Source organism: Strongylocentrotus purpuratus, unplaced genomic scaffold (assembly GCF_000002235.5).
Source record: "Strongylocentrotus purpuratus isolate Spur 01 unplaced genomic scaffold, Spur_5.0 spur5_scaffold_11, whole genome shotgun sequence".
Classification (NCBI taxonomy): domain Eukaryota; kingdom Metazoa; phylum Echinodermata; class Echinoidea; order Camarodonta; family Strongylocentrotidae; genus Strongylocentrotus; species Strongylocentrotus purpuratus.
This window is the reverse complement of record NW_022145596.1, coordinates 857805-874851: the sequence shown is the minus strand read 5'-3', so window position 1 is coordinate 874851 and position 17047 is coordinate 857805. Positions and strand designations below refer to the sequence as shown.

The window sequence follows — 17047 nt, the reverse complement described above, 5'->3', positions numbered from 1 at the left end:
CGATCATAGCTAGAAAACGTGGAGAGTGCATTTAGTCTGTAACTGAAAATGGGGCACATATAAACAACCTCATTTATGCACAGATCACACTAATACATGTAGAGTAATAATGTAATATAGTTAATTACTAACATTGCAGCTCTGACAAAAGTGTATATACTTGCACAAAATGTATGAGCAGGCCTCTATAAACATTTTGAGGAAAGTGAAAACCAATAAAAAAGGACAGCAGGCCTATGGCTAACTAATTTTGGTATCATTTAATAAACTTTGTGATTTACAAACCACTAAGCTGCCTGTGGTCAGATTCAAAGCTCTTTATATCCATATGATGACCTTTCATCCATAAAGCAACCTATCATAACACACCCTTAGGAATCCTACATGGTTAAATCAGGCTAGCTATAGTTACTCAACTTGAAAACAAATTAATTACACATATAAGCCAAAATGGTCATCCTTTCTAATCATCACTGATTGCCTAAAACATTATATTATTAACAAAATATGGAACTCAAAACTGTAATATTTTCAGAAATAGTAATTATCTAACTGTTTTTTTTCTTACTTCTTTTAGCTTCTTAATTTGCATTATTTCCCACTAAATTTGCAGTTCTGGAATAAATTGTTTTGTTTTATGAATAGGAAGGTATCGTTAACAAATTAACAAACAAATTAATTACACATATAAGCCAAAATGGTCATCCTTTCTAATCATCACTGATTGCCTAAAACATTATATTATTAACAAAATATGGAACTCAAAACTGTAATATTTTCAGAAATAGTAATTATGTAACTGTTTTTTTTCTTACTTCTTTTAGCTTCTTAATTTGCATTATTTCCCACTAAATTTGCAGTTCTGGAATAAATTGTTTTGTTTTATGAATAGGAAGGTATTGTTAATACAACATCTAGGCTGACTGGAAGTCCCCCAAAAAACTGTGTTTACAGTAGGGTCATTAACACTACAACTGAAGCAAAAAACATTCTTTTCTTTTCTTCACTTTCTGGAGTTTCGTTGCGAGTTGCTAGGCAACTATACCCTTAAACACAACAAGAAACTTAAAACATTTAAAAACACATCCAACTCTGGATTGTGGTTTCTTAAATGATGGCCAAACCCCTATGTTTTTTAGTGTAAATGTTCCTCAAAACACCAGTGAATTATTATTGTTTTTGGTCACGTGACTCTTCTCGCTTTGGAGCTAATGCATGCAGAGCAGCTATAAGTGATGCATGTTCACACTTCACCTAAAAAACAGAATTTTTGAAGACCCGAACTATGATTTGTATGAGCTTTTCTAGTAGTGTAAATGATCATTTTTTTAAAGTATGTTTTCTTTTTCTTCAAATAGGTTTTATGGCAATATAAATGGGTCTTATCTATCTCACATTAACTGCCAATCGCCAAGAGAACAAATATGTACTGCTATTGTAAATTTCAGAGTTTATCTGTAACTATAAATATCCACAATTAGACAATCCCCTATACAGTGTGCAAGCCACAACATCGACATATTATATACTCTTATTGCCATTTTTATGGGATACAAAAATCCAATCATAAAAAGCAATTAACATAACTATGTATGTGTGGCTTTATTGAAAGCTAATGCTAATGTATCTATCAAAGTTTATCTGTATTTATATATCAATAGAGACATTTCTAGTATAATGCACAGACTAACAGCGTGCCACATATATTCTTAAATATGGCTAATGTAAATGGTATAATAACCCAATCATAAAAGTGAATATCACAAGTGTTTGTATCCAGATCAAACAATGATTATGATCATGATAGTGTCACTTGATTGGTATATCATGTTCCAGCTATATGGTGTAATACAATCCTATGATGATACAGCCGTTCAGATATCCAACTCGATCGGTGAGATTAACGTGGTCTGAATTTACAGTTCAATTCTGAGATTATCCTGTTCTGAATTTACACAATTCAGTTATCTGCAATTCAATACAAGTGTAATGTGTATGCAGCTTCATGCCTAGGTCAAGTACTGAAATCGGCCCTGAACTCAAGGGAAAGACAAATTCTTCCCTATTATACAAGAAGTCTGGAATATGAAGACTACTAGAAGCTAATACCCAATCTACAATTATCAGAGTAGATGGATAAAAATAATAATAACAACATTTATAATGCGCACATATCCACCCCAAGAGATGCTCAAGGCGCCTAACAAGGTAAATACAACCTAACAGTTATTTAACATAATTAAATATAATTCAACAATGTTAAATACATCAGATTATGAAATACACTACGTCTTAACTAAGGAATTCAGACATTAGATAGGTTTTCAATTTTTTTGGAACAAATTTAGATAGAGCATTGAGCTCAACATTAATGTGGATTCTGTATCATCTGTTTGGAGCCATGCAGAAGGGTGTTAATTCATATACTTTGACACAGAGTTAAAGGGATAGTTGAGTTCTGTTGCAGAGGGCGCTACACAGAATAATTTTTTGGGAGATACTGAAAAACCAAGTGTCAAATTTGAAAGAACTTTAATTTAATGACATAATCATCTTTGTTTGATCAAAATCGGATTCAGAGACGGCTGAAATATAACGATTTCCAATACTTGTGTACCACCACAAATATTAGGTATTTTGAAAAATTTGAAAAAACTGTTGAAAAGTTTGAAATAACGCCTTTTACGTCGTATTTCAGCCTATGGCGATGTTGGCTTTTTGTTGGCTTTTTGTTGGCATTTTCGTGCTGCTTATATTACGCACAACCAGCCGGCAAATGTATTGTTATTTTTAATTAAATAATTAATGAACGGTCACCATGTTTTTTGAAAGTGGAGCTGAATTGGTATGCTCGTAATGGCTAAATTACACACATTTTTGGGGACTAAAATTACCTTCTTATCAATTTTAGGTTCTAAAAGGGCACTAGAAATGTCAAAGATAAGAATAAGAGGAATAAAATAATACTCCCATCGTGAGCTCAACATTAATGTGGATTCTGTGTCATCTGTTTGGAGCCAGAAGGGCGTCATATACTATAACACAGAGTTAACGCCCTTCTGACTCTGAAAATGAGATGTAAGCCCAATTAGTCTACATACTCTATCCAAATCTATCCAACACAAATCATCGGCAGAGGAGAAAGTTATCCACCGTTTTTATGCTACATTGATGGAATAAAATAATACTCCCATCGTGAAATTTTACATAAAATCCCCTTGAACTAGATGTTATTTGCAACATTACCAAAGTTTTGTGAAATTATCATCATAAAAAGTATTGATTCTAATGTAATTTTTAATCATTTGAGCAATGGATTTCAAGCTACATGTAAGTGTTAAAAACAAGAGATAATTTTGTCAAAAAAATTGAAAAAAGACAGAAAGAATTTGAAAAACTCTTTTATTTTGGGTATTTCACTCTGAAAAAAATCATTTTGCTATGGTATTCTGTTGCATCTGTATTTTTAAATTAGCATTTATCATAAAGACAAAACAAAATGATAATGCTTTTTTTAATACATTCTCGTTCTATTTTTATTCTGCTCAGTTACCTCAAGGAAATGATGTGGCAAGTTGATTAAAATACTGAGTCAAAGTGCTCTCAAAGTAATATGCCTCGGTGGATTGTGGTATTTCATTATTTCAGCCTTCTTGCTTAAAGGGATAGTCGAGTTCTGTTTTCAGACCGCAAATGCCTTCAAAGTGCATGCTTATTGCTCTTATTATTATACCGGTATATGACATTTCTAGTGACCTTTTGGGACCTAAAATTGCCATGAAGGTAATTTTAGACCCCAAAATGTATAAAATTTAACCAATACGATCATACCAATTCAGTCAGCTCCACTTTCAAAAAAATATGGTGACCGTTAATTAATTGTGCGTAATATAACCAACACAAAAAAATCCAACTTCGGCATTGGCTAAAATACAACGTAAAAGGCGCTCTTTCGTTTTTTCAACGGCTTTTTCAAATCATTGAATATTTGTGGTGGTACACAAATATTAGAAATCATTATATTTATGGATATTTCAGCCGTCTCTGAACCGATTTTGATCAAACAAAGATGATTTTGTCATTTAAATTGTATGTTCTTTTGACACTCAGTTTTTTTTATTATCTCACAAAAAAATTATTTTGTGTAGCACCCTCTGCAACAAAACTCAACTATCCCTAGTAATGTATGTATAAACACTGCTCTGACTGTGGGAAACATGCAGATGTAATATCTCGAAAATATTGTGGCTTGATTTCTGAAAGGAAATAATCCTCTTCCTGACTGGAGGTATTTTGATTCCTTCGAGGAAGATTATACACTTTCTCTTTTACAATGTATATCAGTAGCTGCATATCAGTAGCTGCATATTGTTGATGGCAAGCTTTCTTCAAAAAGTTTCAGGAAGTTCCCCATTCAAACTGTGTTTCCGCTCTGGACGTTTATGTACTTTCTTCATCGCATTATTTTTCATTTACCAAATTAGAAAGAGCAAGAGAGTGGGGAATCTTGGATAATTAAAAAATAATAGATGACTGTGCATATGAAAATAGATTCTGACTCAAGTTATCAATCGCAGTTTTATAAATGTAAATGGCATTATCAAGTCCCCAAATGTTATCATTTGAACATGACTCAAGTAACTATTAATTTGTTCAAACATGAATGGTGGGTTTTGATGCCAAATAATTTGGCTCTAGAAAGTTCTTGGATTTGCAAATAAGAAATACAGCACTTCAAACAACTTCACTGTAAACCCACTACTTCTTATACTCCTGATCAGACTTATTATTACATGCCATGAATGAAGAAAAAAACAGGGTTTAAATCTTCTCATTTGTTGGTTTAATTTGAAGGAAAATTGTGTGAAGGGACTAGCACCTGTGCTTGAATAAGATTGCCATTTTACTGTGAGTAATACCTTTAGTGAATGGTATTAAATATCCCTTGACTTTGTGCAATAATAAAGATCCTTATAAAAGAATTAGACTTGGATTTAAGACAAATGGGAAAATAAAAGTTGATAATCAGAATGTGAGGCCCATGGTTACTGATGACTGATGTTTTGCAATTGAAGCAGATATCAGCGAATCACACATAACATACAAAGCACTCGCTAAATTCTTAGCTTAAGTGATCTTCCTCCACATTGCTTACAGCTGTTTTCAACATCATGACTCACATGGCGAAGGGCAAGCATTGAATGATGAATAGCGGAGTAGGAAAGAGAGTCAGGTCTACCGCTCTACAATGCATGTGCAGAGAACATAATTATGTAGATCCAGGATACGCATTTAGTATATTGCAGCAATGATCAAGATATTAGTATTCAAAGATCATACTCCTATATAGGTCACAACTATTTCTTTTAATCAAGAACTAATACTTACTTTTAAATAAAATTCCTAGTATTCTAGATATCAGTTCTGCATATCAACCATGAAGAGTGTCAACTAATTTATAAATTTAAACATATAGATTATCTTTTAATTTGGAACTGATCCTTATTTTTAAACAAAATTTTTAATGACTTTCAAAAAGAAAGTCTAGATATATCAGTTCCGAATCTCTCTCTCTCTCTCTGTCAATCTGTCTGTCTCTGTCTGTCTGCCTGTCTCTGTCTGTCTGTCTGTCTCTCTCTCTCTCTCTCTGTCTGTCTGTCTGTCTGTGTGTGTGTGTGTGTCCCTCACCCCCCCTCTCTCTCTCTCTCTCTGGTGCTCTGTTGTACAGCAGGTTTTAAGCATGAAAACAACTTCATCTGTTAGGTAAGTATCCTTCACTGATTCAATCCAACATCATAATTCTTTTCCTTCAAAAATTGCCAACAAATTTAAACACATTAAAGGGACTTTGTATAACTCTACTTTGTAACATTGCTCAGATGAGAGAAAATGGTGCGAAGGTAGTGACTTCAAAGCTAGATGTACAAATAAAGATAATCTGAAAGTTTGAGTGAAAACTGACAGTTACAAATCGGGAAAAGCTGACCTAATTGATTCCTTAATTCTCCCAACTATATTATAACAATTTAATTACATTTTAGGTGAATGTAAATCGTCAAAAAGCAATGAATAATTGGCTTATTTACTATTCCAGACATTTAAGTGTTGACAGATTCTTAAAAGTCTGTCGTGTGTCTTAGGGAAAAAGGTTGGGAAAATTCAAAAATGGTTGGGAATATTTACTGTTAATCACTGTGAGAGGGTGTTGCACAGTGACGCCTACAAAGAAAACTATAAATATCTTTGTGGTTTGAGAATTTTCTCAGGGTTTTTTGCCTTTTAGAGGGTAAGTACAGTAGGGGGAATATAATAAGTAACATTTCATACAAAAATTACACAGTCCTTTGCAGGACTACAAACCCTCAAGAAAGATTACCGAGAGTCGTTTTCAGGACTCCTCAATCCTCCCTCTCTCTCACATGGTGCAATGCAAGCCTACTGTATAAAAATTACACAGTTTTTTCATCAACCTTCAACAATGTTACCGAGTCACTTTAAGTTGATGACAACTGAATCCTCTGTTTCTTTTGCTCAGCATTACGGTTGCCCCGCAATGCAGTAAAGAAAATATCCTTTTGTCATATTTCATCTTGATGCACATTTTGGTCTAACACTTTGATTCTATGGTAGCTATCTTGTTTACTCTTCAGCTCAATTTGATCTTCAAAAAATATCTTTCCCTTTATTATAATAACTGATAATAGATAGTTCCAGTCTAATTTAAACTGCTTCCCAATTTCTAGCAGGGCTGGAAATTTGAATTCAGTTATCAAAATCAAACTGATGAAAAAAATCTGAATTACTGATTCTTTTGCCCCAAAATAAGTGATTTGAATCAGTTTTAATCTTTTGCTAGCCCAGAGTTTTCAGTAAGATAAATGCTTAATCATAATTTGTTTCAATGCAACGATTATTTTCTATATGTATGGTGGATTATTCACTTATGGTATAAAGGTAAGTAACTGCAAGCTATTTGTGATCAGAAGTATGACATCACTTTAATTTGTTTAAATATGCATCACTAATGGTAGATTACAGACAATTTAACAAGACTAGACTCATGGTTTATCAATCTTTCTTATATTATGACATTAAGCTTATCAATAATACTTACGCTAGATTAGTTAGAGGTATTTGTTTGTTGCCATTGTTGAGGACCTGTACACTCCCCGTGGTATCTACTATTGGTACTTTGAACTCATCAGACGGCATCTTACATCTAGTCTCCTCTCCAGCCACTTCCATCGGAGATCCATCAGAATTCTGTGCAGAAATATATTTTTAAAAACGACTTCATACATACATGTAGCTAAATAGTGTGACCTAAAAACTTTTTAAAGACGATTTTTTGAGTCTACTTTAGAAACAATCCAGAGAAATACATACTAAAACAATCAACTATATTGGATGGTAGAGTATCTCAGGTTGGGGAGGTCTGGACATATTTAAATACCTACATTTATGATTAATTATTTACAGACACTTAGCACAAATATTAAAATTTAAAATTCTATGAAAAGTGACAGTACAACATGCTATCCAAAAGAGGGGTGAGAGAATGTAATTTGTATAACCAGGATATGATTGACATGTATAATGTTATTTTTACCCCTAGCCTACCCCGTCCCCTCCCATAATGTACTACCAAACCTGTGGGATAATTACATGTAGTATACAATCTAAAAACATTACTTGTATCTAAATATAGCCTGAGTTTTATTCAAATGTCAATGAAGTCAGAGTCAATGGCTATATCATAACATTATTCTATTAAAAGCTTTGAATTTCTAAAGTAGAGGGTATGCCTAGTAGTGAGGGAATACAAAGATCACTTTTAGTTAGAAGATAAACAAACCTAATCAAAAAATCAATAAAACTTAACTTGAGATTAAAGAAACACTGGTCAGAGTGCATTACTAATTACACCAATAAATGACAAGAATTCTCTAAAGAGTTACGAGTAATGAAGGGCTAGAGACAAAAGCAAATATACTGAGTTTGAGTACAAAATGTACTATTATACCAAAATATATACTCACATCTTTTTAAAATCATTATTATTGCATTTTTCTTTGCAAATCAACAAAGAATAAGGAAGTGATGGTCTTAAGGTTCAACTAACATGGAATGAATTCATCAGTAAAACTCTCAAAATGAAGCTAAGAGCAACAACGACAATGAAAAGAGGAAGAAAAAGAATAATTGTCTAACAAGAAAACATTTCCAAAAGTTAACACTTAAAAATTTGAGAGGTTTACTCCCATAATTTCGCAACTTATTTCAATAAGAGTTAAAATAATTCTTTTCAACCATGGTATTAATAGTTTTGGTTTCTTTTACAAACCTCTCAAAACAAAATTTCAGAATGGATAATACACAACAGAATATACTTGCCAGGAGCATTTTACTAGTCAGATAGAAGCTGAAGGAAACGTTTTACGAAGACAGCACTTAATGACTACGCCAGCATGCATGGATTATAAGGAAGAAATACTACACAAAACTATACATGGGTTGTACATTCCAGTGTACGTCCAGCCAGAAATGACTGCCTAAAGCAATACACTACATTGAGAGCATACGTGTTAGCGTTGTAGCTTGGACGAGCTTTAGAATAGAATATGTGGTTTTGATAGATTCATCGAGTGTGGGGTGAAGTTCATGACATTCGATCAGACTTAGGGATCAAAATCTTTCAAAAGTGCAACGAGAAAGGACTGAAATGAGCAGGATGTCTCAGATATAGGTTGCTGACAACATGTTGTCATATCAAATCATCGACTTGAGGATCACTCTGTTTTTTATTGTTACTTTAATTAAACTTTATTAATTAGGTGTACCGCAAAGCTAATGCTATCTCTAAATATCACTTTATAACAAGAAATGACAAAAACTTAATAAAGGGTCATTTAACCAATGTTATATCTAAGAACAGCCTTAATTCCAAACAGATAAAAGTAACCAAATACAATTCAGCATGTTGTACCCTTTGGAATAGGTTCTATATAAATCCAATCATTTTCATTATTTAGCAAAAATTAATGGGTCTTTGGGGAAGAGAGTAACTTAAAAATATCTCTTTTTTAAGCAATTTCCAATTTCCATGAAGTTATCTATATTCAATTTAATTGAAATATATAAATTGCAACTTGTAAACAGATAAAGCAAAGCCTTCTTTCCTCTTTCTTTTAAAATGTCAAATTATTAGTATTTTCAAGATTACGCCATGGATTTATATAATAAAACAAATCATAACAATACATATATACTCAGAAATACCATAGTGTTTTATGTCCCCACTGGAGCAGTCTATAATTCTAAATCCATTTACAAAACCATCGACAACAAATTGGCTTACATATTGAAGGTACTTGTCAGCATTAGTTTTTCCACCTTATAATTTGCATATTTACCTTTCCATTGCTGTGTTCATGTACAGATGAGTGATTCTCTGTCTGGTGGAGATCTTCAAATTGAGGATTCTCAAAGCCATTGATATTAATGTTTGTCTCCTCAGGGATGAGTACGGCGCTCCCATGCATTCCGAGGTCGCACTCCTCATCATCATCGACATCATTGTTGTTGTAGAACTGAGTGTATTTGCTCATGTTTGTAGGTATAGCTGCTTCAGGCTTCATGAAGTATGCTGTACAGCAGGCAAAGAAACAATCTAATTATCTCTCTCTGTATGGAGTCTCTCCAGCGACAAACAACTGAGGCATTGCTCAAGGAAGGCACTAATTATAAACATGGCATGAACAAGGGGGACAAAGGATTTAACAGATTGCACCTTTAGGGACTGTCTACATGGCAATTCTACTCCCTGTGATAACGGACAGGTCTGCAAAACCAGATACCATGGTTTGTTCAATAGATTAAGTCATCATACAATGATTCAAGTTTTAATACTCCTACATGTACATATGTACAAAGCATTCATATCATTCAATATGTCTGATGGTAACTCTGGTATAGTGAAAAGCATTTTCTGTATATTCTGAAAGACAGCTAGTGCACATATAAAAATAAGCAACATTAAAGCCTTAACTACAAGGCAATACAATAGTTACTATTTGTTTCCCTCAGAATATATAATGTTTCCTGAGTTAGGAGGTAGTTTAACAATATACAGTTATTAAATCTAAACAATTACAATTTTTATAAAAACAAGGGAGAGAGAAAGACAGTCACTTCAAGAGAAATCTTCATATGTGGCTTTATCTTAACTAGAATATACTCTGTGCTACTTTGCAGGCAAGTAGAGATCTACAGTAAAATGTTTAGAACACTCACTCTTTAACATATCAGAGTTATGATTAAACTTCTAGGCTGTAAGATTGTTAGGATATTACCCCCCCCCCCTCAACTCACCATCGCCACCACTAACAGAGCATACCCATGTATGCAACCCAGGAAATAGAAGAAGGGGAATTTCTCTTTGACAAAACAATGACAATTTCCAGCACATCACCATAGATTCAATTACACTTTGAACATCTTCAATTCTACTAAAAATTAAGTACCAGTAAACACAAAGTATCCTTAACAAATCAATAACTCAATTATTAATAGACTTTTTGAAACTAATACTGTACGAAAAAAGAACACTTAAAACACATTAATGACTTACCTCATACTTCTCAGATCACCATACTTGTACAGCCAGGTGTAAATCAAATCCAGAAGTGTATAAGGACATATAAGTCCTTGATACTCCCCCGGTCTATAACCCTGATCCCACAGCATCAAACTGGTTCCATCCAAACAGTAGAGGCTGCTCTTTCACTTCCTGGATTTTGTCTGTTAAAGTAACTAAACCGGAATAGCCTTCATTCGCAACATTTATACATACGTACTATGGAACTTGTGTATTTATTTTAACATGAATTCAGTTCAGCATCTAAGATCAATTGCCATAGATAGTCATTTTTAAGACATCAAGTTTACAATAATGTGATACAATTTATTGGAGGTGTTTTTCATGACTGATACCTTAACAAACAAAACAAGAATATATGAAATCATAACTATATTCAGATACTGGCTTGTTCATTTACCCACAACTACAATGATTCAAACCTTTTTTTTTCCTGGTTAAATTATCCTCAACTTTCACTGATTCATTTCTTCATGCTTTTCTTTATAGTAAATTTATATCCTGATGTTAAGACTCAACTATATTAAAGGTGAATTTCTCTTCTTTTTCAGCAATTTTTATTCACTTTGTTGAAGAATCCAAGGAAGATTCAATTCCATACCTTTGAAAAGAATCCTAATAGATGGGTCATCATGTTGCTACATATAATGTCTTCTTTAGGAGTTTGAGATAGAAGCATATTTTAAACAAGGGAGACCTACATAAATCATGAGCTAGTAACTGAAATTAGAAGGAAGGTAAATTTGCTCGAAAAAAGATAACAGCCCCGGCCTGTAGTTGAGACTAAGACTAATAACAAAATTTCTTGGGTTGTGCCAAAATAATCAACAATTAAGGATTTCCCGAAGATGTGGGTTTGTCAGCTACTGCAATCCAACAAAAACAGGATACCATTTTCCTGATCTGCAGACTCACACAGGAATGAGTAGCAGAGGCAAAGAATATGAAGAGGGATGAAAGCTTAGTGCAGCCTGGAGACGAGCTTTACTTTACTTGAATCTGCTTGAATGCTAACAAGCTACCCGGTAAATAACAAAAATATGAATAATAATTGGGTCTTTACAGCTACATCTGCTCCTTTAGTGGGCCCTGGAATTATTATTACCCTGGTATCACCAGAAACTCATTTACACACCTGGGTGGAGAGTGGCAAATTTGGATTAACATACAGTCTTGCCAATACTTACAAGCATTTATGCTTTCTTAGCAGTCAGGTAAAATAACCACCACCACCACCACCACCACCACCAAAGGGTGATATAGTGCTGGGTTCAAAGCAGAGCAGCCAAATACATAGTGCTCTTGATATCGGATTACCATTTATACCTGGTCAGGAGCCCGGCCCCCTCACTCCGTAAACGGAGGGATACCATGCGTGTTACCAAAAAAAAGGGGTACTTTTTCACACATCAAAGTCCGGCTCGTAGTACACAAAAATCTGGCCCGTATTGACTTTACACCCTGGACTTAGGGGGGTGTTTTCAAAAGGAGGGAACATGCATATATGCGTACCCTAAATATTGCTGAGTGGGGGGGGGGGGCCGGGGTCAGGAGTAAAGTGGATTGATTTCTTGCCAATAAAACTTATAGTGCTGGGCTGTTGGATGGTTACAACGAAACCATCCATCCTTGGATTGAGGGTCAAGTGAATGAACCACAAGGCCGTGACATGCACCTCCACACAACCGAACAGACAAAGGAGAGATTTATGCACTCATATATTACTAGTAGTTTTTTTCAAATAATAAATCTGGAGGATTACTATACTAACCATGATTAGAACCGGGGATGAGAAAAGATTTTGCTCTCTGCCATTGCATCTATGTTCACATTTATAATGAAGCTTTACTACAGGTCAAGTGAGAATGGAAGAACAACCGCAACTCTGAAAATTAAAAAAAAAATAATAATGAAACAAATTAAAATCCTTACAAAATTAAAAAAAACTTGCTTTCATATAAACTTTTGTTAAAATTGGTAGCAGCAGTTTGTTCCCGGACCCCCCCCCCCCCCATTCCGGGAACGGAGGGACCACATGCGTGTTCCCCAAATCTCTGGCTCGTAACAAAGAAAAAGATCTGCCCGTATTGACTTTACACACCAGACTTATGCTGAAAAGGGGGGGGGGGGGGGGAGGTACGTGCTGGGAACACGCATGTCTGCATACCCTAAAGAACACCGAGTGGGGGGGGGGGGGGGGAGTTTGTAAAGGACATAATTTCACAAGATCAAGGACATAGCAACAACTGACATGATACTGAGAGAAATGGAAAGGACGCCAGACGTGATCACGGTACCGTAACGTAATATGAGACCTTGATTAGTTGAATAAACAGACCATGATCATCTGCTGTTGTCAAGCCATTGAGTGATAATAATTATGAGGAGGTGAAATAACCTCCATGCCATTTACAATATTTTCCAGCATTCCAAGCTTAAGACTAATAATAATACCCCTTTAGCAAGAGATTTCTCGCCTCGATGTGCCTGCCCCGTCTCCATATTCATTGCCCTAGGCCTATACCTCTGCTCTCGTCTCCCGTCCGATGATTCCATAGATTCCATAGATTCCCCGCACAATGGGGTGATGATCTATAAACAAGCTAGCGGTAGTAAACCCTCTGCTGATCAGCACAAAACTCCTTAAACTCCAACTAAGCACTTCTTATGGTAGGTTCAAACGTGTTAGAGCAAGACATGATACGTCCATAGTGCATCATTTAACTGAATAGGCCTGCATCAGGAAGTCATCCGCGTTAACTTACTTAATTGTCGTACTTTTTCTGTCTCCAAATCGTCATATGATCTTCGGGATCACTAGCACAGAGCTGGTATATGGTGCAAGATCATCATCATCATCACTGCACAGCTGCACTGGCACTGCATGTTCTCAACTGTTTTAATTAGTCTTATTCTGCAGACCCATGGGTGGAATACCTGGAAATGGGGAAGATCATAGTGGGTGTGCAGCATGGGAGAATTATAGTTGATTTTGTCCATAAGACAGGAAGACAATGATGCAAATAATAAAGTTTCGATATAGGTCTATTTAGCTTTGTTTAGAACTGTTTGGTAAGTGGATAAACGCCTGTCAATTATCTGCTCAAAGTAAACCATGTGAGACTGTGAGTAAAACCGCCCGGTTTATTGATCTCAAAAGAGGCGTGGCAGACTAGCACTGGGCGTGTCACCAAACTTTTGGCAAATGATAGCCGCGGTCCGCGGACAGGAAAGGGGACGGCAGGACAGAGAGTTTATTCGACTGCGACGGTCCTCACGCAAGGCCCCAGTTCTCATTTGTAAACTATTCAGATTTCTAGGGACGGCGTAGCGAAGTCATGGGACCCGTTTTTACCGTAACGTTTCTCCTCGTTTTTATCTTTCTTGTTATTCTTTGTTTTTCTCCTTCTATCATTTTCTCTTACTATGTTTCCTTATGTTATTATTTGTTTTCATCCTTCTATCATTTTCTCTTTCTATGTTGCCTTATGTTATTATTTGTTTTCATTCTTCTATCATTTTCTCTTTCTATGTTGCCTTATGTTATTATTTGTTTTCATTCTTCTATCATTTTCTCTTTCTATGTTTCCTTATGTTATTCTTTGTTTTCATTCTTCTATCATTTTCTCTTTCTATGTTGCCTTATGTTATTCTTTGTTTTCATCCTTCTATCATTTTCTCTTTCTATGTTGCCTTATGTTATTATTTGTTTTCATTCTTCTATCATTTTCTCTTTCTATGTTTCCTTACGTTATTATTTGTTTTCATCCTTCTATCATTTCTCTTTCTATGTTGCCTAATGTTATTCTTTGTTTTCATTTTTCTATTATTTTCTCTTTCTATGTTTCCTTATGTTATTCTTTGTTTTCATTCTTCTATCATTTTCTCTTTCTATGTTGCCTTATGTTATTCTTTGTTTTCATTCTTCTACGACTTTTACAAATCTTAGCCATGCAAATCTGCCACTGTGTTGTAAGATCACTTTCAGATTAGGAGAAGTGTATTCTTTAATGAGTATTTTACATTGAATGGAACGTCTCAACTCAGTAAGCATGGCTGAGATTTGTAAAAGTTGTTTTTACAAAGAAGATTCGGGTGAATAGCAGTGCTTATTCAAACAAATATTCGCATCAATTTGAATCACAATCATTATTTGTCGCTTAATCCCTTTTAATGACCTTGTTTTCTTTCTCGTTTGCAAGGGGAGAAGAAGATATGTCACGTTAAAGACATCATAAAGATCAGTGTTGTATGCGTATATATTATATACACAGGCCAGTAACAGCTATGTAGCTTGTAAATTTGTAAGAGGGAAAATGCTGATTGAAATGATAATGATGAAATAGCAAATAATTGAGGAGTATCATAGGTACCAATTCAATGGATATTTGTATAAAAAAGAGCCCCCGTCAGTACTAAAAGAGCCCCCGTGAGAAGGCTCACGGGGGCTCTTTTTTAGGGGAAGAGCCCCCGTGGACAAAAAAAATAATTTGAGCCCTGGTAGGGTGGTAGTAGAGGTAGGGTGGTAGTAGAGGTAGGGTGGTAGTAGAGGTAGGGTGGTAGTAGAGGTAGGGTGGTAGTAGAGGTAGGGTTGGAGTAGAGATAGGGTGGTAGTAGAGGTAGGGTGGTAGTAGAGGTAGGGTTGGAGTAGAGGTAGGGTGGTAGTAGAGGTAGGGTGGTAGTAGAGGTAGGGTTGGAGTAGAGGGAGGGTGGTAGTAGAGGTAGGGTTGGAGTAGAGGTAGGGTGGTAGTAGAGGTAGGGTGGTAGTAGAGGTGGGGTTGGAGTAGATGTAGGGTGGTAGTAGAGGTAGGGTTGGAGTAGAGGTAGGGTGGTAGTAGAGGTAGGGTGGTAGTAGAGGTAGGGTGGTAGTAGAGGTAGGGTTGGAGTAGATGTAGGGTGGTAGTAGAGGTAGGGTTGGAGTAGATGTAGGGTGGTAGTAGAGGTAGGGTTGGAGTAGAGGGAGGGTGGTAGTAGAGGTAGGGTTGGAGTAGAGGTAGGGTTGGAGTAGAGGGAGGGTGGTAGTAGAGGTAGGGTGGTAGTAGAGGTAGGTGGTAGTAGAGGTAGGGTGGTAGTAGAGGTAGGGTGGTAGTAGAGGTAGGGTGGTAGTAGAGGTAGGGTTGGAGTAGATGTAGGGTGGTAGTAGAGGTAGGGTTGGAGTAGATGTAGGGTGGTAGTAGAGGTAGGGTTGGAGTAGAGGTAGGGTGGTAGTAGAGGTAGGGTTGGAGTAGAGGTAGGGTTGGAGTAGAGGGAGGGTGGTAGTAGAGGTAGGGTGGTAGTAGAGGTAGGTGGTAGTAGAGGTAGGGTGGTAGTAGAGGTAGGGTTGGAGTAGAGGTAGGGTGGTAGTAGAGGTGGGGTTGGAGTAGATGTAGGGTGGTAGTAGAGGTGGGGTTGGAGTAGGGTGGTAGTAGACGTAGGGTGGTAGTAGAGGTAGGGTGGTAGTAGAGGTAGGTGGTAGTAGAGGTAGGGTGGTAGTAGAGGTAGGGTTGGAGTAGAGGGAGGGTGGTAGTAGAGGTAGGGTTGGAGTAGAGGTAGGGTTGGAGTAGAGGTAGGGTGGTAATAGAGGTAGGGTGGTAGTAGAGGTAGGGTTGGAGTAGAGGGAGGGTGGTAGTAGAGGTAGGGTTGGAGTAGAGGTAGGGTGGTAGTAGAGGTAGGGTGGTAGTAGAGGTAGGGTTGGAGTAGAGGTAGGGTGGTCGTAACAACCGATTCCTACGTTTTACAAGGAGTGACAAGGTAACCGATAAAAAAACACTTAATTTTTTTGAAAGAAAGTAACCGCCATTCATCCCATCTACTTTTTTAAGAATATACAATTGCTTTCATCCTGTAAACCTGGCTGATTTTAATTTAATTGCAGTCACTAAAATCACTCTTAAACACTGATCTCTACCCCCTCCCCCCCAAAAAAATATATATATATATATAGAGAGAGAGAGAGAGAGAGAGAGAGAGACGAGTGCCCTATATCAAATATCTGCCTCCAGCCGAAGATAGCGTTATCCTGAATGCGTAGACATACACATTCGTGGATCACGCCATCTTCGGCTCAGTGGCAGCAGGTAATGAGAGATTGAGGAAAAGAAAAAAATCCAGGGCGGTATTTTATCAAATGAAATTGATTCAAATTGAAAATTATTTTTTAAGTTCAATTCTAATGCTTTATAAAACACCCTATCCCCCCGACCATACCATTTATGGGTTTTCTAGACTATTACCATCTACAGTTAGTACACTTATCTTCAAAAATGTGGGATGCCTAAATTAAGTTCACATCACAAAGAATGTGCCTCCGGCAAAGGCGGCAAACATTGTTTTTTCGTTTGTTGTTTTAAGCTTGGAAGGTACTTTTTAGATTAAAAAAGGCGTTCCTAAAACTGTCATACCCCTATTGCC

At 36.2% G+C, this 17047-nt stretch overlaps 1 protein-coding gene and 1 long non-coding RNA gene across 3 annotated transcripts in view; both read right to left on the bottom strand.

Annotated features, from left to right (window-relative positions):
* LOC752773 (phosphatidylinositol 3,4,5-trisphosphate 3-phosphatase TPTE2) overlaps positions 1–9615 on the bottom strand; it is a 23579-nt gene extending 13964 nt beyond the window's left edge. The window contains exons 1-2 of the mRNA XM_030980280.1: positions 9414–9615; positions 7115–7263 (exon numbers count right to left, since the gene is read on the bottom strand). Coding sequence (XP_030836140.1) covers positions 7115–7263; positions 9414–9608 — 344 coding nt within the window. The 5' untranslated portion in view covers positions 9609–9615. The remainder of the gene's footprint in view (positions 1–7114; positions 7264–9413) is intronic.
* A 1-nt stretch (position 9616) lies between these two features.
* Positions 9617–13584, bottom strand: LOC115918477. Of its 2 annotated transcripts, XR_004063333.1 has the most exons (4): positions 13182–13584; positions 12429–12542; positions 10631–10812; positions 9617–9646 (listed from the first exon to the last, which is right to left on the bottom strand). It is a non-coding gene; the product is annotated as an uncharacterized LOC115918477 (long non-coding RNA). The 2 variants fall into 2 exon arrangements; XR_004063334.1 differs by lacking the exon at positions 12429–12542.
* Positions 13585–17047: the final 3463 nt, after the last annotated feature.